Source organism: Lagopus muta, chromosome 2, assembly GCF_023343835.1.
Source record: "Lagopus muta isolate bLagMut1 chromosome 2, bLagMut1 primary, whole genome shotgun sequence".
Lineage (NCBI taxonomy): Eukaryota > Metazoa > Chordata > Aves > Galliformes > Phasianidae > Lagopus > Lagopus muta.
In genome coordinates this window covers 32,959,364-32,979,354 of record NC_064434.1, presented here as the reverse complement: position 1 = coordinate 32,979,354, position 19,991 = coordinate 32,959,364, and the positions used below count along the sequence as shown (strand labels likewise).

Below are 19,991 nucleotides of genomic sequence, written 5' to 3'. Positions count from 1 at the left end.
AGTATTTGAATAAATTGTTGATTAGCTCAGAGGTGTGGAGAATCTCCAGCCAGAGGCTAAGTCAAAACAGCCTAAAATCATCTGCTACATAGCTCTATTTGTTCTGGGGGCCACTCTGACACTGGTAAGGGATGGACTGCAGGCTACTCAGGATGAAGGCCAGAAATGGAAAGGAAATAGGAAAACAAAGGTTTTAAACAGCAGAATTTTACCAAGAGGCACAGTAAAACATTCAGAAACTCAGATAATAGCATCTTCTACTCACATCTGAAATTGAGGAAGATTTTCAGATGGTAAAGCTAAGGCCAAATCCAGAAATTTGCAAGCAGACAAGTACAGATTCAGCCATCTCTGGCTATTGTAGGATGTGGAGAAACCATTGCCCCCTGTGTACGTTGTCTCCAGACCAGCAACAGATGGGCCAGAAGTCCTAAAATAAAGTACCACAGACAGGTGAGCCGATGTTGCCTCTCACTCTATGGGCCAATCCTCCGGTGTTTGCTCTTATAAAGATTAAAAACATTTTACTTCCCAAAATAATCCCAAATGCATAAATCAAAATAGAATATTGCATGGTTATGCTATTGCTGGAGTTTTGTAAGAGTGTGTGTATGTGTATAAAAATCATATAAATATGTATATAAAAATACAAAAGTATATTATGCTGTATCTGATTCCTGTCAGTCATCAAAATTAAGAAGGAGCTTGGCAGCCAAGCAGACATTACTTTATTTTACAGAATATTATTCAAAAGAATAAAGAGAAGCTAGGAAGAAAACAAAGAACAAGACTTGCGCAAATATCCCTCTTTATTCTTTTGAGAAATCAATTTCTATTGGTAGCATTGACTGAAAATGCATCATACTATGCAGAAGGTAGATGCAATAGAAATTAACAGTAAAACAAGATAGAAAGATCTAGTTCATCATTGTATCTAACACTAGAAGATGTTACCTTTTTATTAAAGAAAAGTAACAATTTTGCAATCTTATTCTAAATATATGTGTGAAACAAACAAGCTAAAGTCATGCCATGCCTATTTGAGTTGAAAAAGCAGTGTCATTTTACATGGAAGACACAAAGAACTAGCACACTTGCATTGTGTAAGTTACCCTAGATGTTTATGAACAAGTTGTTAGGAGTGGTACTTTTGCTTGTTTGTTTTACTCTGATTGTGTTCCTGGCACTGCAGTCAGACTGGAGTACTCTTCACTTGTACTTTTCATTTGGGCTTGGCAATTGTAAGACAAATGATTCTAACAAATGACAGCCCATCAACATGCCAGGACATTTAACAAGCTAGAAAAGCGGAAGTTCATAAGTTTACCTGGAAATGTCTTCGTCTGCAGTGAGCTCCTGCTCCATCAGTAAAAACACTTGCACCTGAAGACCAAATGTATTTTAATACAATTTTTTAATGGACTGCTACTCAGGAAAATGCTGTAGGGAGGTGTGAGTAATAACCCTTAAAGTTCTGAACAACAGTTCCTCTACTTCCATTCTTGGATGACAAAATAACTCCTGTACTGCAAGTGGAAATTGGAACCGATATGCATGTGGAAATTGAAACTCATATACAGTCTAAAGTAGCATAAAGACCTGACTCTTTTACAATCAGAATTTCCTAGAAAGGGAGCCCAGCAGAGAGCAAGACCTAAAGGAAATGACAAGAAAGAATTATACAAAAAAACAGCCAAGCTCAGGTGTGAATGCCTGAAGATGACACAGTTTTGTCCGATGGAAACAGTTTCTTGACTGAGGCAGCTTGCATAAATAAATAGGGTACAACACAGAAACAAGAGAGGCACACTGTTCTTAGCTCTTAGCAGTTCTAGCAGAATATAATGATATTTCTACTACTTATACTGCTGACAAGCTTAAAAACAAATGCATGTACTTCTTTAAATAAATAAATAAATGCTCTTGATCTTTAAAATACTCCTTAGAGCTTTTCTAATTCATTGCTTAGATCAGTGGTTAACTAAGGGCTAGGTTAGGCACCAACAGATATCAGAAAAATCCCAAGTGATTCTGATTGCCAGTTTGTTAACGCCTTACAAACTACCTCACCTACAGGTTCATGGACCAATGTTGGATACTGAGCACAGTCATTTGAGTTTTGGCTTCGGGAATAGGAATAGCTCTGAATGACCATTAACTGCCAACGCAGCATGGATTCCAATTCTTTCTTTAAGAGTTTTTTCAGCTTTGTTGTTGGAGAAAAAGGGCGGAATGACCATGGAAGTAGCTACAAGGACTAGGAATGGTGGAAAAGGTACGTGTACATAAGTAGAAATTGAAGCAGGAACCACAAAGGTAAATACAAATTTAAGTCAGGAGACACCTGAACGGCTTCAGTAACATAAGCCAACAGGTGTTCTGTTTGGTTGGAAAAAATGGACTACAAAAATAAGTTTTTTGCTTGTGTCTATTTTGTGTAGTTACATGCATAGTATCTAAAGAAGATTTTTTAAAAATCATTACGGATATGGGTTTCATCTCCAGCTTGCACCAGTCTTCCAGATAACATGTGCTAACTGCAACTTACCAGTTCAGTGATCATTGTAGGCCAAAGAGAAGTAAGGTGCTGCGGAGACATTCTTAAAAGCAATACTCTGAAAAACAGGAACACTTGGGAATGAAGGGTGGGCACCTGTGGCAAACGAAGACTTTCTACCAATCTTTCTGAAACAAAAAGCCAAGAAAGCTTCCTCAGATCAGAATAGTAGAGTAACTCCAGCTAGTATTTTCTTACTCCTGCATTTACTCTCACCTGAGTTGTTTTTGTTTTGTTTTAAATATTTTTCATTAGTTCTTTATATTGACAGAATAAAGCTGTAGCAAGCAGCCACTTACACTGACAAAGAACCTCAGAACTGCAGTGTATTTTTATTAAACTTCTCCATTCCAAATGCAGTATTTCACCTGCTCATTTTACGCAGTTTCACTTGTTCCAGAAAAAGGAGTAAAGAGATTCCAAAAAATATAACAGCAAGAGATTCCAAAAAATATAACAGCTCAAACAACTAAAATATATATTACTGAAAAAGCTGCATCATCACAGTATATGAAATATTATGCAAGGATAATACACTATTTAACTATAAGCACCATTGTGCATTCAATACGGAGGCAATAATTAAAGAAATTTTTCAGTAAAGCCAATACATGCACTTTGCAGTTCAGAGCAGCAAAATTATTTGTACCTTGAGCATAATAAATCAGCTTCTGACAGACTGGGAAAAACAAAACAAAACAAAAAACATCTCCAAGGAATAAACCCTGGAACAAATGTAATCAGGAAGATGATGTAACTGACTATCTGTGTGGAGGAAGAGATCAAGGTGCCTGCTTTGGTAGCATTAGCAGATAACATATCAAGAAGATTCCATAATTATTTGCATCATCTTAGAAGAAAACCAACCAGACTTCATTCCCAATCATGTAAAAAGGTCAGTTAAAGAGATATTCTTCAGCAATAAATGGGATATATATATATATATATATATATATATATATATATATACAGAGCAGCAGATAAAAGTCACGTATTCAAAAACTCTTCAAGGTCAGATTTTGTATTTATCCCTAGATGAACACTCAAGATATAAGTATTTACCATGTCAAAGAGCACTTTTTGGTTGTCCGAGGACATTGATCAAGGTGTAAAATGACAAATGAGTAAATAATCTGTTAGAGAACTGGTAATGAAAGTCCATGTACTTTGTAATCATGTAAGATTAAAAGTGTTCTGAGGAAAATCTGTAGTAATTCCATACTCAGTATGCACAGATATTCATTCCAGGGAACAAATTTACCTGCTGTTATCCTGTTATACAAATAATTCCTCAGGCAACCAGATTCCAGAAGAACTCTATGAACTGCTACATTTTTACTGACCTTGTATATCTGGAAGGTATTTCTGGTATTGGTCTATCTCACTACTAAAAATTGCAAAAGCCAGTCTCTTCAGGAGCATAGCACGCTGTTCCAGCTCTGCTTCTCTATTAGCAAAGAGATTGAGAGAACTGCTCTGAGCCACAGCCACTCGTGCTGAAAGAGATAATGAGTAACACAGATTAAAATTAAATTTCCCTTTCGTTTCACTTAAAGGAGCAAATAACTCTTACATTCATTGCATTAATGTAGCTCAAAAGCAGCCATTAAGAAGATGCATATTTTGCAATATGCATTCTTAAAAACAGTGATTTCAAATATACGTTTGAAAGAAAACTCATAGGTATACACAGTGCAGCTGGGCTTGGCTGCTCACTTCAGAAGATCTTATGTATGTATCACTAGAAACAAGTACTTCAAAGAAAGAAAGAAATATACTGGATAATTCAAATAAACTGGAATAAACACCAAACAAGTGCTTTCTTCAAAATACTTATTCCTCCTCCCAGCCCCCTCCCCTTCTTTTTTTCTTCCTCTACAAGTTTTCCTTGGAGAAAAGTCACTGCTACATCACTGAATACTTACTCATCAAATCTCTGAATGTGGTTTTGTCGTGTGTCATCAAATTATCCATAATAGCTCTCCAGCTAAAAGAGAAAGATTTCACACAAGTCAAAAAAGTGAGAAATACTTACAGGAAGCTTTTCTTGTTCTTTTAACGAATACCAGCTCCAAGCTCTCTACAGTACCAATTACACTGCACAGTTTGATTTGATCTGAAACTATAAATATTTATTGCTTTTTCTCACAAAAAATACTTTAAAAAAATCTTAAAATTGAGAAAAAGAAGAAGGAATACACATTAGGTAAATGAGTTTCATAATTTAAGAGGTAATCTACAACACTACATCCCTCCATATTTCTCTCAATACAAGGCTGTTAGAAATTTTTGATTTGCATACATAAAACCTGCAGTAATGCTCGATATAGGCAGCAAAAGAAAAGCCTTACTGGTTAACACAAGAAGCATCCATCTGGAAGAAGGTAGAATCCATGAAGAGATCAAATGCTTCCTTCTTCCATGCTCTCCTTGTATACTGATACCCACTAAGACTGCTTAATAACTGAACACAGGCTCGATAGCTGGATGCATTGTGAGCACTAAACAAAATAAGTCATCAGGAAAGAATTGTAAATTGTTGACAAACACTCATCAAGTTTCAACTGGCTGTTGAGATCTACATATATTGAATACATTCTAAAGATACCTGTGATTACGGAGGTAGGGTACAACATAGTGCATGATATTTACAAGCAAAGGAATAACCCTCTCCTTTTCATCACTGTAGAAAACCATATCCAAGAGATGAGCCAAAACCTGCAACAGGCGAGGAAGTTATGTTATTCTGCATTCTCAAACTACCTTTTATTTACTACACAGCAACTTACACTATAATGTCCTTCACTGAACATTCAAGTTTATGATAGAACTGATCACATTTCAGGTACTACACAAAATCCAGAAGTATAAATGTCCCTTAATCTTTTTTTAGAACAAACAAATATTAAAACACAGAAGCATCAGCTCTTGGACAAATAACTCCACAAAACAACCTGTGAAAGAAAAATTCCAAGGACTGACTGTGATTATCATTAGTAAATAACACAAAAACAATCTATTAACATGCAAAGTCTTCCAGCAGAGCAGCAACCCATACCACACATCTGAAAAGGCACGCTCTACTTCACATTAATTTCATTGTATATTTATAATCAGCTTAATAACAAAGTTTCATTTATTGTTACATGACAGGAACCAGAATCCATTCACACCAGTGTTTCCCATCAAAGCTCATTCTCCAAGCCCTTCACAGCAAGAAAAGATTATTATAAGGCAGTATTTATTACACTTGAGGAAATACTTACCTCAGAAAGTAGGGTCAGTGCATGGACACTATAAACTGATGGAGTTATGCTTGAAGTTTCCATTGCTGGAGACAACATATCTAAATGAAGACAACAGTAATGAAGTCCAAAGTTATTTTTCTCCAGCCATTATTCACCTTGTAAACATATTTTAACAACATATGTTTTGAAGGTATACAGACTTCACCAGATGCACTGTGTAAGGCAATAAGGCTTCAACGATACTGAAGCATTTTTAATGTATTCAAGTATGGTAGAGCTGTCCTCTTTGTTCATCCTGGTGTGATAATTAATATTTATTTAAAAGTTTCATTTAGGATAAAAAGGATGAGAACAAAACTACCTTCAACATCTGATTCTAAGTTGTTTCCATCAACCATAATCTTAGGGGAAGGCTTGACCTCTAAGTTCCGTCTTAACCAAGTAGTCTGTTCCAATGAAGAACCAGCAATGGCCCCAATAGCATCCACTATCTTGTGTGTTACATCCTGATGAAAAAAAACAAACAGGCTTTTAGGAACTTTCAGCGAAAGAGCTACATTATTGTCCTGACAGATGTTTCCGTAGAAAAACTCTTCACTACTTAGGTAGAGGATGGCTTTAAAAATCACTTCTAAATACTGCTCTGTTCATTCTGTGATTAAGAACATCACAGAAAATGAGATAGTCTTCAACAGATTATGAACAGTACTAAGTAGAAGACACTAGAGATACGCTTAAGAGTACAGAACTGATACATGAGGTAATTCTAGTACATTCAAGAAAGCCAATAGAATAAAAATCCATGCTGAATACATCCTCCTGTGAGAAAGGTGGACTACAGTGTTTTCATAAAATCCCTTCTAATCACATGCACTGACTACAGCTCTGAACACACAGCTGGCTGTGGCAGCAACATTCTCATCATAAGATAAGAAAGATACTGAAAGAGAAATGTAAGCTCTGATCTACTGGCACTTCTAGTATTTGGACAACAGTAGGAAACTGTATTCTGTCTACGAACAATTGCCTAACTCAGGATGGACTCTGCATGTTTGCCAACAGGACTTTATCACATCATCTTGTAACTGAACCACAGGCATATCTAACCAAACGCTTTTGCTTGTTAACCAAGAAAAATGTTAATTAGTAATTAGGTACTTGGGAACAAGCCACAGCATAATTTCAACATGAGCATATGAATGCATGCTGCTACATACATATTAAAACAAAGTTCAGTATTTTAATAATAACAGAACCTCTATTGTGAGAGGGAGAAAATAATTCCTTTATATCCTTCTCCCCATTAGAATTTTTCAAGCTATTGTTTTAAGGAGAAAAGAGTTTAGGAAACCTAGTAAAAAGAATATTTTAGGAACGAAAAATTATGACAAAATTAAAAGAACAGGCAAGGCCCTGCTGACTAGAAACATAAAATAAGAACACACACAAAGAGAATACACAAACACTTAATTGGGGGAAATAAATATTAAACAAAACAGCAAAGAGCACATTGCTTCAAGGCTAGCAAGTTTAATAAAGGCTGTTGTATTACAAACACATTTTTGATGTCTATCTCTCAGTCTGCGTTTCAGCCTCACAACCCTTTGGCTACTGACCAGCTCTCTAACAGTTCCCACCCTCTGCCTTTTCCACATCCCCCAGTGACCTTCCCCTGCAACCCCCTCTCGCTTCCCAAACTGTTTCATTGGAAAACTGGCAGCACCTGGCTGCTGTCTCTCCCTGCAAAGGGGCACTAATCAACTCCATGGAACAGTCAATTTTCAGAAGGTATAATATTTTTCAGGACATGTTAGCCCAAAATTGAGCATCAGTCCCTGGACAGATAGAAAACTTTCTTCAGAAGCTACAATAAATAAAGCAGTCAACTAATAAGTGAAGTTTATCTATTAATTGTCTTATTAATTGCTTAAGGAATACTCTTACAGAGAGAAATCTCTTGAGTAAAGCACTGTCATTCAAATATTTCTTCCAACTTCAGCATTTATTTCTCAATATTTTCAAAGAGTCAAACATGTAAAAATTTCTCACCTGAAGATCTCTTTGGTCTTTCTTATTCTCCAGACTTGGATTTTTCATAATAAACTCATTAAGAACACTGAAAATAAATTGAAGTAGACACAGATTGTATAATACGTTATTCAGTTATTTTGAAACCCAGGGCAAATCTGAATCAGTACAAATTCCACACATTTATACTGAGCTTCTTTAGAAGCTTCTCTTCATGGAGAAGAGAAAGCTCTCAGGACACCTCACTGCGGTCTTCCAGTATTTAGAGGATGCTTAGAAACAGATAGGAGACAGGTTTTTTTTTGTTGGGCAGATAGTGATTGAACAAGGGGGAATGGCTTTAAACAAACAAACAAACAAACAAACAAACAAAAAAAAAAAAAAAAAAAAAAAAGAGGGGAGGTTTAGGTTAGATGTCATTCAAGGCCAGCTTGGATGCAGCCCTGGGCAGCCTGATCTGGTGGGTGGCAGCCCTGCTCACATCATGAGGGTTAGAACTGAATGGAATTTAAGGTCCCTTCTGACCTCAGCCATTTCATGCTTCTATGATTCTTTGGAAACTGCAAACATCAAGTGCACTTACCCAAGTATGAGGAACTGTCCTGGAGCTGGAAGACCAACCTGGATGGAATCCTTCAACAGAAGTAGCAGTGCTGCCCAACTATCCACTAAGCTGGTCACTGGAATCCTGAAATATAAAACAATGACAACAATAAAAATAGCAATGTCTTGCTCAGGTACTCCCCAGACATTTCTTTTTACCTCACAATTCTCCTATCAGATAATGTTAATCAACACGTACACAAGTTTCTGTGGGATTGTTTTTTTCCCCCTGCTTATTATTAGGGAGCTACATCAGGAAAAGGAGCAAGAAGGAAGAACAATAAAAACAAGATTGGTGTAGAACCAATGGATTATAGCACAATTAACATCAGTTTTCCTTATGCTGCAAGGAGATTTCCTGCAGGATTTTTAGACATGGGAAGAAAGATGATACAGAATCAGGAAACTCACAAAACCCCTTTTTATTTTTTTATAATACCTTCAATTCAAAATGATTTATATTGAAGTGGCAATTTATCTTCCTAGAGGTTATAAAACATTCAGATTGTCCACCTATCTCTGTCATCAAGACACATTTAACTTTTCGTCTTACCTTTGAGTATAAGCATAGAAAAACTGCAACATGCAGACTTCCAGTGAAAGATGTTTCTGGGCAAAAAAGATATGAAAACTGTCAGAAGAACAAACTGACTTGCTCCTCTCTTGCTACAGCAAAAATGGAAACACTGTGTTATCGCAACATCTGAAGATGCAAATTAATTAATTAACAGGGTTTTATGAATATCTATTGAGGCATCTCTCTATAAAATTTGGAGAGGCCTTCTCTAGAAAAATCAGAGAACGCTATTCAGAAAACCTGGAAAGATAGGTTATAATGGATATAGATTTGACAATTGCCTTAAATTTTTAAAATCTCATTTCTTTAACATCCTAAACCCTATGTGTTGTGTCCAGAAGGCAGTTCAAGAAACAAAGTAACCTTCATGTAAGTAACCTATTGCTACAAAACAGTTAATACAGAAGCATGAAACAGGACTTTAGAGCTGTTCAAAAAATGGTATTGACTTAATGGCTTCCCTCCAAAAGTTGATCCATCTACAAGATATTCAAAATTCCTGTACTTACTGTGAGAATAACTATTTGCTCAATATTGCTCATGAAGTATCTATATTATCAGTGTCCTAAGTTCTGGTAAGAAGACATTAAATAAACAAACAGCACTTCCTCAGTTTACATACCTTGTCCTTTGCTATGGCTGGAGGCTGCTTCAAAACTTCTTTCACTGTTTGTATAACAGTCTCAGTTCTCATAACACTGATAGACCGAACTAGCTCAACCAGCAGAAGCTGTTCTTCACCTGCTGTAGGTATAACCTGGAAGAATCAGATACGTTGCATTATCATCACATAGCCTATATTAAGATTAAGACATTTTGCCTCATGGGCTTGCTTCTGAAGTAAATGGAATGAGACCAACTATATGGATGGAGGAGAAACAGGATCCTGATCACAAATGCCTTGCAGAGCATCATGTTTTTACAGTCTACAAAGCATCTTTGTAAGTTGTCTTTCCTGTTCATGGTGCTTTTAAGAAAGCTCTACAAAGGAGTAAATTTCTAGGAAGCAAAGAACAATATTCTGACAATTTAAGAGTTGAAATATAAATAGCTACACTTGATATGTTAGAGGCAACTTTACAGTAGGTTTCTAGCCAGGGCATGATACAAGTCAAAAGATTCTACAGAATCATCACCAAACAGAGTATTATGTTAAAAAGATGCACTACAGAGGTTGAGAAGGGCAGTGAGACAGACAACATAAGTTCTGCTGCAGCATCTGTGATAATTACATAAATAAAACCAGAAGTATAACATATATGCAGCAGCTTCATAATTGTGGCTTCAAAAGCAAAAAGGCAGCTAATATTCTATTTGAGCAAATCTGGACAAATAAAAAGGATAGAGATTAAACTCTGACATCTGACTATGAATACAGTTCGTTCAACAAAATCATGCTTTTGATAGACTGTGGCTGTCAAAATAGGATATATGAACAAAAAAATCTCAACTATTTATCAGGGCATTTATGTTGCATCTGCATTATTAAGTCTGTGAACAAATTGTTACTTTCTAGTTTTGCTATGGTGCAGCTTTGCTGGCACACATAGTTTTTGAGTCTAAAAAGGTATAGGAAAAAAATGCAAGGTTTTACACTGGTAATTCCCTGAAGGTACAGATGCTAGTTAAAAATATTTTCCATTTCACTGAAATGCTGAAATCTTAGCCCTATCATTTTTAAATCATGTAAAGCTATCACTGCTATTTGAAGGGATTGTGTTAATATAAACATACCTTTGTTCTGGAAGTGTTTTTATTTTGTTTCCTTTCATTCCATACAAATGCAATGGCAGCCATGAAGTGAACACCATGATTCATTGAAATTGGTCCCAACAACTCAAGAATCTGCTGCCTCAAATTCTGAAACATGAAATAACACCAGCATTTAGATAAGCACTCCTGCATTACGTGTAGAACAACTAGCACTAAAGCCAGACTTGGACAGCAACTATCGCTAATTTTTTGTGACAATGGAAGAATGCACTCAACAGGGTTCATAAAGCTCTGCTTTAGATGTGGTACTCTTCAACCAGTTTACTAATGACTAAGATGAAGGAAGAGAAAATACACTCCATAAATTTGCAAATGATAATAAAGAGGGAAGAGACTGAAAGGAAAATACAGAAATCAAAGTGATCTGACAAATTGGAAAAATGTCCTGAAAAAGGTAGACTACAGTAACAAACTTGAGCTTTGCATGCAAAGGGAGAGGAAAAACAACTAATTATTCAGGATGAAAAAGTATTTAGATAGCAGTGCTGCATAAAAACAAAATTTCTGGATTACAGCAGATCACAAAGTCACTGTGACAACTTTGCAAGGGAAGAGAAAAAGAAGAGCATTCATAAACAGCAGCACTTCATGACAGACATATAATATTTACCCTGAAAGAAGATACCATGTACCATGTCCAGTTTTGGACACCTTACTTCAAGAAATGTACACAAGCTGAGAGAACTCAAACTATAAAAAACAAGAAAGATTAGTGATACAGAAAGTGACCTATAAGAGGAAGAAATGGGTATGTACAGTCAGGAGATGAACATTAGTGGAGACATAACTATCAACTGTGTATGAGAATTATGAAGAAAGAAAACATTTGCATCTACAAATAGAGATAGACTTTATTGTAAAAGTGAGATAAAAATTAAGTAGTAGGAAAAGAATTATATAAAAAAGAACACATTACTCTAGGAGTCTGAAATATTCATTATTTAAACTCTCAACAGCATGTGTGTGCCATCCTTCTTTAGGCAAGTTTGGGTCGGAAAAAAAGAGCTTTTTTTTTCCTTACGCTACTTTCTCATCCTGTCCTTCATCCAGATTTTTTTTTATGACAGAAATATTTCTGAGAAAAATGCACTTCATCTGTTTTCTGAAAGTCATTTCTAGTCTGGCCACATACATTCAAGCAGAAATTGTATAAGCCTGCAAGAAATTGTTATACAGAATCCTGGAGTTTGAGTGTGCACTTGCCACAAGTGTGGTTGCCAGGCTTAAAAAGGATTTCTTCATGCATAGCACATGTTGGGTGTTCTGTTGAATACTATGGATTTGGGCAAAAAAAAGAAAATCTGGGATTTACAGAAAAGTTCATGTTGAACTGGAGTACAAAAGCTTTTCTTATTTTCACAGAAGCAGTGCATATCATGTGCCTTCCAGAAGTACAGACTCTTCTCCTGCCATTGAGTAGGAAGCCCTACTGGAAGTCCAAATAGAACCACAGATAACGTTTGTGGAAAGACATGCAGTCTTAAGACAAGGAGTTATGACTCCTTCAGCCTGAACGACAAAGGTTGAAAGGGATGTAAAATAGAATCATCAAAACCAGTACTTGGTGTATTTGGACTAACTATGAGGAAAACATTTTTAAACATTTCAGATTTAAATGACAATTTCATATTTAAGAATGTGCAGTATTAGAAGTCTGAAGTGCTTCCAATAAGAGCCCTAGGCAGCATTCTCAGTATGGTCCTACTTGATTCCCTACTTAGATTGTCTTCTAGATTACAGTTGCTGGCTTACTGCTTGCTTGGATATTTCTCCCCATGCATAGTGACATCACTGTATGGACACTGAATAAACAAAGGAACTAGTTCAAAAATGCCCAAGTTCAAGGTGTTGTAAGAGGAGAGCTCTCTTACTAAGATTTTAGATGAGTATTTCACATCTCTTGAAGCATAAAAGGGTGGCTTAAACGGCTCAAGTATTATTCAGGATGGATGTAATTTTTTTTGTAGAAAAACAGGGGAGATGAATTGTTGTCAGCTGGTAATATTTAAAAGTAGATTCAATACCCATTTATGAAAGCCTTGTTTTTGGGAGGATGGGTAGATTAGGACAAACGTGTTAAAAGCCAGTTTACATTTAAGAGATGCAAGTGGATTTATTTGACAAAAAGTATTTAGGAACAATTTAAATGATGTTATCCCTGATATTCTGACCTTTGTTGACCCAAGATTAATAGTGGTAACGGAGGCAGCAGCAGCAGCAGCAGTTTTCTCTGAGGAGTCTGCTAGGTGAAGAATGTTCCACAGCAATGTCACAGAAGACATGATCATATGCAGGATAGACAGAATCCCATTGCGTGCTTCAATCAAGTGCTTCTGATCTACATTAACCAAAAGCTAGTGGATTTCAGGGGAAAAGAGGAGGAAGAGAATTAAATATCTACATTAAACAACACTAATAAAATAGCATAAATTGAGACAATATACAAGAAAGCTCTACATCTTGATATCTTTTCCAAAACACTGTTCCAATGATTTGTACAGTATGCACAAGTTGAGTCTATCAAATAATCAATTAAAGAATCTTTTGATTCTCAGTCATTCAGTACGGAATGCATTCTGAACACGTGGTATGTGAACACAGGATGACTACAGCAATTTTGTATCATGTCAAAGTCTTTGCAAAACATTTATCTCAGAATTTGAGATTTGCACATACAAACAGTTTTCAGTTATTTCTAAATGAAAAGAAGGCAAATAAGAACAAAAATAAAACAACAAAGGAAAAACAAGACAGCAGAAACAGGAGGACAGAAGTGTTGTAGAATGTGGATCCAGTTTCTAAGAGACTATGAGATCAAAAATGTTGCTTGACTAAGAGAAAAAAAGGAATATAAAAAAGAAAAAAGATAGTATTTTGATACATTGCATGATGAATACAATCCAGTCAGAAACTGTCAGACAGATATCAGCAAGGAAATACACTGCACAGGAACCTCTCACATGACCAAGTAAGTTTACCTGATGATACTGTGTTGATGGATCTAGGAGGCAGTAATGAATTATTGTTGTAATCCCTTCCAATAACGTAAGAACCATATCTGGAGGAGTGACTGATGCCATCCAAATAGGTCTAAAACAGATAATACAGTTTTTTAAATGAGTTTCTCAAAGCAATTCAACACAATCAAATACATTTTACAAGATTATATGCCTCTACATACACATACCTATTATCAGATAATCCTGTTTCATATTTATATTGTTGAATTAAATTATCTAAGTTCCTGCAGAGCTGAAGAGTCACAGAAACAACCACCCTCTGAAGAACTTTTCCCATGTAAGGCAAAGTGGAAGTGATAAGGCCAATCCACTGAGGATGCATTTTACAGGCACAGTGTTGATGTAAAGCTCTTATCACTGCACAGAGAAACATGCCTTGGCAGGTTATTGGCTGGGAATGTAAATACTGAAGAGAAGTCATTGGCTGCTGGGGACCAATGTGCTCCAAGTCTGTTATGACAAAGTCAAAGCCTGTTTCGTTCTCCTCAGGCACAGTCATTACTTTATGTTCCAGCACAATCAGCCGTTGAAGTACTTTTAGAAGCTGCGACTGTAGAGTACTGCCATTGTCAAATTCATCTTCAGAGAAATTTATAAGGCTGTCTTCAGAAAAACCTTCTTCTACAGCCACTATGTTTTTTCCAGCCATCTTTTCACTGTGCCATTTCTGCGCGCTAAAGATAGATGAGAGCAGACAATGCAGGATCACTTTCTGAACCTTGCACTTAGATAACATGTCCGAAATGAAACTAGGAAAACCCTTTGCAGAGCTTTCTATAACTTTTGCCAACTCAGCAAACAGAAGCGTCAAAATTTCTATACTCATCATTTGCATATTACGGTTTCCTATTAGATCTGTCGAGGTCACTTTCACATGAGTAGGGTAGTGGCTCCGCATATAATACAAACACAAGGAGATAAGAATTTCTATGTACATAGAACTCCGAAAGTTATGGTTCGAATCAACCGGGATGTGACTGTAGAAATCCTTGCCCATAACAGATATCCGATGCCTGGCTAGAAGATTCTGGAGCAGTGATAGCTGAGGAGTGTATGCATTGTTGACACTGGTAGTGGAGATAGCGCTTACAAAAGCTGAAGGATTTGTTTTCAGAATTGCTTTAATTGCAGAAAAAGCATACAAAGTTCTTGAAGAGTCATACAGCTGAAGATAAAGCAGCACATGTTGATACAACGGATGGATATTAAAGTTGGGAGATTTCCGCATTCCTGGGGAACCCACATCACTTTCAATTTCTGAAATTTCTCCTTCCCCACAACTGTACCAGTTTTCTAAATCAAGACCATCACTGAAGAACACATTTGTTTGTTTAAGCTTCTCTGTTTGTGCTTTCTTCTTCTCCTCATCTTTCTTTTTGGCTATTTTCACCTTTGGTTTTGCACCTGGTTGCTTACCAGCTTCTTTAACAATTGTTTCCTTCTCTGACATTTTTTCTGGTAGTTTTCCTTTGAAGTTGAACTGAATACTACTGTGGCTTCGCTTTCTGGACTTGGATTCTGTGGAAGTAAGAGTGAGATCAGAGAGGGATTGCTGGCTTGCTGTAATACAGGGTGAAGAGTTATTTCTTGAAATTTCATCTCTTAAGCTCTCAAGTCCAGTCTCAGTTGACGCTGATAATAATTGGGAGCTGTCATTACTAACCAAACTACTTTGGCTACTTTGAATATTTTGTTCTTCACTTTTAGTCACCTCTTCAGGATTATCCAAAGGACTGAATTTACATGAAATATCCTCAGAGAGGAGACTGTATTTAACTGGTTCATTCTCTTCTCCAAGACTGCTTACAACTTTGCATATAAGATCAGTAACCACTTGCTGCACAATTTCATCAGGTGAATCTTCTCTGAGAGTCTGAGAGCTATCTTGAGCACTCAGGCTTTCTGTTTCCACCTCATAACTGATATTATCTCCAGTAGATGACTGAGAGCAGCCTGAGTCAGAACTCTGCAGTATTTCAACCTGATTGTCAGGAAGGTCAAAATCAGACACAACCATTGGAATGGTCTCACTGCTGGTACTTAACAAGGAAAGTCTGTCACTCAGAGGATTGACAGTCAGGCTGAAGTTCTCCATTTCATCCATAGCAAGATGTTTTTCATTGCCTTCTTTAGGTATGATAAGTTGTCCTTGGCTTACAGGCACATGAGTAAATGCTTGAAGAGAAACAAACAATAAATATCACACACAATATTTTGTTTCTCAGAATAGAATTTAAAATTAAAATTTAGAATTTTAGCTATTATCAAGACTTCTAATTATATAAAGGCATGGTCAATAGATCTTTTTTTCTTGAAAGAAGAAAACATTAATAAGAAAGCAATATATCCGCATAAACCAAGCAAGATTACTTTAGTACTAGACCTTAGTAAAACAACATAATTCCCTCAGGAGAAATAACAGTCATACCTACTTGTGATTTAATTTAAAAATATATATATACAATAAAATAAATACAATATATATATATATAAAAAATAAATTTAAACTGAATCAGTATGTTTTCAGTCAGTTCCACGTTATTTGTTCTAATTCACAAAAGTATTTCACTTCTTTGCTAAGCTTCTACTGAATTCCGTAAGACATAAAACATTCTTTGCATGAGAATACGAATATATTGCCTTAATATATTAGGGCAATTAAACTTCAGAAGCACTTGGGGCACCTAGATTTGAATTAAAAAACATGCATAAATGCATACGTAAGCAGCAGTCACACTTTTTTTTGCCAATTATGCTAAACAAAATTTGTATTTTAAATATGTAGATAGCAAATTAAAAAATTAACTAATGAACTTTGTAGAGTTTTCTTTTGTACGTACCATCAGCACAGCTAAACTTCTGCATAAAGTGTTTTTCATTTTCTTCTTCAGGGTGATAGGGAGACTTAGTCCAGTAACACTCAGCCTGTACTCGCTGAACAGAAACTCGTTGAGTTTTTGGATGAAGAAGCAGTAGGAGCAAAGGCTCAAGGACTCTTGCAATATCATGTCTTTGAAGTACTTGATTTAACCAAGCCTGTCCCACTGACCAAGTAGAACCATCCAAGCTGTTAAGGCTGTCCAGCATGATAAACAGAGATCTAGAACAGGAAGAAGAATGAACCTCACATATTCTATACTACCCAGTATAATCTCGTTTGAATCTGACACATGACAAATCTCTACGCATTAGAACGTATTCCAGTATACCTCCCATATAAAACACTATTGTCTTTGGAACTCCACAATCCTAGGTTTTGCATTTTAGTTTAGTCTATTTAAGAAACTGCCAGGAAAAGCTAGTAATAAAGTCAGTTAACAAAAAAAAAAGGCAGTAATAGTAGTATACTCAAAGTATTTGTTCAGCTCTGAGTGTAGCAAGGTTCGGTTGTCTATAAATGCTATCAGAGCACAAAACCATAAAATGCTAATTCACACAGTTACAATGAAAAGAAGACAATTCATTAAAGGAACTTCTCTTCAAGAACTGACAGAAGTGTATTTGGCATTTCAGTTCTTCCTACCATTGTTATTTTCTTCCTTTTATAGTTTTAGCTTTTATTACCCTTTCCTAAATTGGGGGAAAATAATATGTATTTTTATATATAGGACTCCAAATTTTACCAACTGTTCCACATCCTCCAGTGATACAACTTCAGAAGCTCTTAGAACTAAGTACAGAATTTACCATCACTTCTGCAGTGAGTCACAGAATCAAGGCAAAGAGATAACCCTTTTAATCTGCTTCCTACAGGTAAGTATGCACTAGAAAAAATCAAGTAAGGATTTTCCCACAACATCTACGTCATCTGAGGAAGATGAGTCCAGTTTAAAGTCCAGATCATTCAGTTCTTTCTAAGGCAGCCTGACATCAGAGATCAGGAGATCCCTTGCTGTTTGTGTGACACTGTACATAAATCACAGATTAAACAAAATAACTTTTATTGCTAACTTGCAAATGTTCCTTAGTTTTTTCTTGTTACTTTCTGTTTTCATGTAATTCATTTTTGTGTGGACTTCTCTTGCCTTTTTTTTTTTAAAAAAAAAAAAAACCTAAATCACACTAAGAACTTAAATATTATGTTCAATACATAAATAGTGAACCACTCTGGGAATCAATGCATTACGTGACCATTCCCTATCCTACTCTATCACCAACAAAAAAAACTTAACAGCTTCCATAATCATCACTGTGAAAATTAGTTTGCTTAACTATTTTGTTTGCTTCCTTTCTGGCTCTCAGTTACATCGTATTTCATAAATGCTAAACATTATATGGTGCCAGTATGACTTAGTTAAAGCAATTTTGCCTCAAAACTTTTAACTGGATCACATTTGCCATCACTAACCTGTCAAAGGTACGGCCAAAGGACGATGACTTGTTAATATGAAGGTCACGAGTGAGATGCCATAGTACTGCAAACTTTGCATGAGCTTCCATTCTTATCTTCTGTGAATCAAATTATAAGTTAGATCACAGTATAGCAACTTTCGACAACAACTGGGCATAGAGCAATCTAAAATATCAAGTATGTATTTTTACCAACTTTATATATTCAAATCCTGTCTTCTAATAGTAAAAGCAATAAGAGAGAACATATATTTGTGAACATTAAAGATTGTCCCCTCTCTTCATCTTGACCTTGTCTGCCTTAGTTTCCAGGCATTTAGAATATTTTCAAGTCATACTCAATGTATTAACTTGAACAATACTCATCCTATTCTCATGAGTTACATGTCTCTTTTTTTCAGTTAGTTTATCTATATCTCCACTAGAACTTCGGTAAAGAGAGAGCAGGAAGAAACACACAAGCTGTTAAACAGAAAAACTCAAGGATACAGAAGCAGAGTGGCAGACAGAAAAAAACACTTAGGGGTAGTTAACCAGATTGTAGTGTCTGGAATCATGAGATTAAACACAGTAACCAAGGAAACAAGGGAATGAAAATGTGTTGGTAAGGGAGACATAAGAATTCCCTCGCTATACATGATAGAATTTATCAAGAAGATACCAATTTTTGCTAGGGAACACATAGTTTTGTTGTTGACAAAAAAAACATGATTACTACAGCAGATGACTTCCAATGACTGCTAGTAACTTGAAGAATATTTAATGGTGAAAATGGTATTAAACTAACAATTGTTATGCCTTTCTCTCTTCACTGCAGCTGGTCAAGGAACGAGTTATTGAGCAAAACTGTAAACACAACAGTGAATGCCACACCATGATAAGAACATCTGGGTAAATCTGTTAAAAATAGCTTTATTAAAGAGACAAGGAAGCTACTAGTCACTTGCAGGACTGAACAAGCAAAGTATGAAAATCAGGATGGTCATGCTGAAAAAAAAAAATAAAATCAAATATAATCAGAGCTTAAACTAAGTAACCAAAAGTCAGACAAGATGCTGATTGAGATTTTCACTTGTTTCTTTGTGAAACTTACACACATGAGACCAAATCACAAACTGTGATAACTGTGATGATCTGGCATACTTCCACACCTATTTTATAACATGCAGTTTAAGCTTTGCAACAACTCACATCTGCCACTTTAACACAAATTTTAAGTAAAAGCTACAAAAAATAAAAACTAAAAATGTACAAAAACCACAAAATGATGCACTGCATCAGGTGTTCATTAAAATAAATGAAACAGGACTTTGGAAAGAAAAGCATTTATTTAGAAAAAAAAATGTGATTTCTGGGAAAAAAAAAAAAAAAAAAAGCTGCTGCAAAATCTACAGTTGCACAAAACTTTTTGCTAAAACTTGCTGAATAAAAAGAAAATTTCACTTCCACAAGGACTCCATGCAAGCCCTTGCAATCCACGCTGGTAAGATGTAAGTTATTCTCCTCACTTTACATTTAGCAAAAATGACCGAATGTCCCACAGCAGTTCACAGACCAGTACAATACTTTAAACTGTAACTCATCAGCAGCTTTATCAAAATGCCAAACTGTGAACTGCGGTGATTAACAAACTGGCTCACAATTGCTTTTGTTGACCTGGTTACCCTGGTAGAAAGGCAGAAAGGCAACTTCTGCTAAATGACACAACCTGAAAATTTCAGTGTATGTAAGCAAGGAGTGGCCTATAATTCATTCTGCTGGGGTTGTGAACACAGGTCACTTATTTAAGAATTTAAAGCACTAGCTAAAATGACAGCAAAACAGAAGCTATCATT

General features: G+C 35.9%; 1 protein-coding gene across 9 annotated transcripts in view; it reads right to left on the bottom strand.

Moving 5' to 3' along the window:
• DOP1A (DOP1 leucine zipper like protein A) overlaps positions 1 to 19,991 on the bottom strand; it is a 63,087-nt gene that overhangs the window by 6,242 nt on the left and 36,854 nt on the right. For 8 of the 9 annotated variants that reach the window (XM_048934839.1, XM_048934838.1, XM_048934845.1 and 5 more), the window contains 19 exons: positions 18,155 to 18,255; positions 16,647 to 16,906; positions 13,974 to 15,981; positions 13,765 to 13,876; positions 12,958 to 13,140; positions 10,748 to 10,873; positions 9,636 to 9,770; positions 8,990 to 9,045; positions 8,417 to 8,521; positions 7,855 to 7,921; positions 6,167 to 6,311; positions 5,824 to 5,903; positions 5,166 to 5,275; positions 4,909 to 5,058; positions 4,483 to 4,544; positions 3,901 to 4,053; positions 2,549 to 2,685; positions 1,328 to 1,383; positions 266 to 430 (listed from right to left, as the gene is read on the bottom strand). In XM_048934839.1, the coding sequence (XP_048790796.1) occupies positions 266 to 430; positions 1,328 to 1,383; positions 2,549 to 2,685; positions 3,901 to 4,053; positions 4,483 to 4,544; positions 4,909 to 5,058; positions 5,166 to 5,275; positions 5,824 to 5,903; positions 6,167 to 6,311; positions 7,855 to 7,921; positions 8,417 to 8,521; positions 8,990 to 9,045; positions 9,636 to 9,770; positions 10,748 to 10,873; positions 12,958 to 13,140; positions 13,765 to 13,876; positions 13,974 to 15,981; positions 16,647 to 16,906; positions 18,155 to 18,255 (4,211 nt within the window). Of the gene's footprint in view, positions 1 to 265; positions 431 to 1,327; positions 1,384 to 2,548; positions 2,686 to 3,900; positions 4,054 to 4,482; positions 4,545 to 4,908; positions 5,059 to 5,165; positions 5,276 to 5,823; positions 5,904 to 6,166; positions 6,312 to 7,854; positions 7,922 to 8,416; positions 8,522 to 8,989; positions 9,046 to 9,635; positions 9,771 to 10,747; positions 10,874 to 12,957; positions 13,141 to 13,764; positions 13,877 to 13,973; positions 15,982 to 16,646; positions 16,907 to 18,154; positions 18,256 to 19,991 lie in introns of those variants that run through there. The other variant, XM_048934844.1, reaches the window with a different exon arrangement.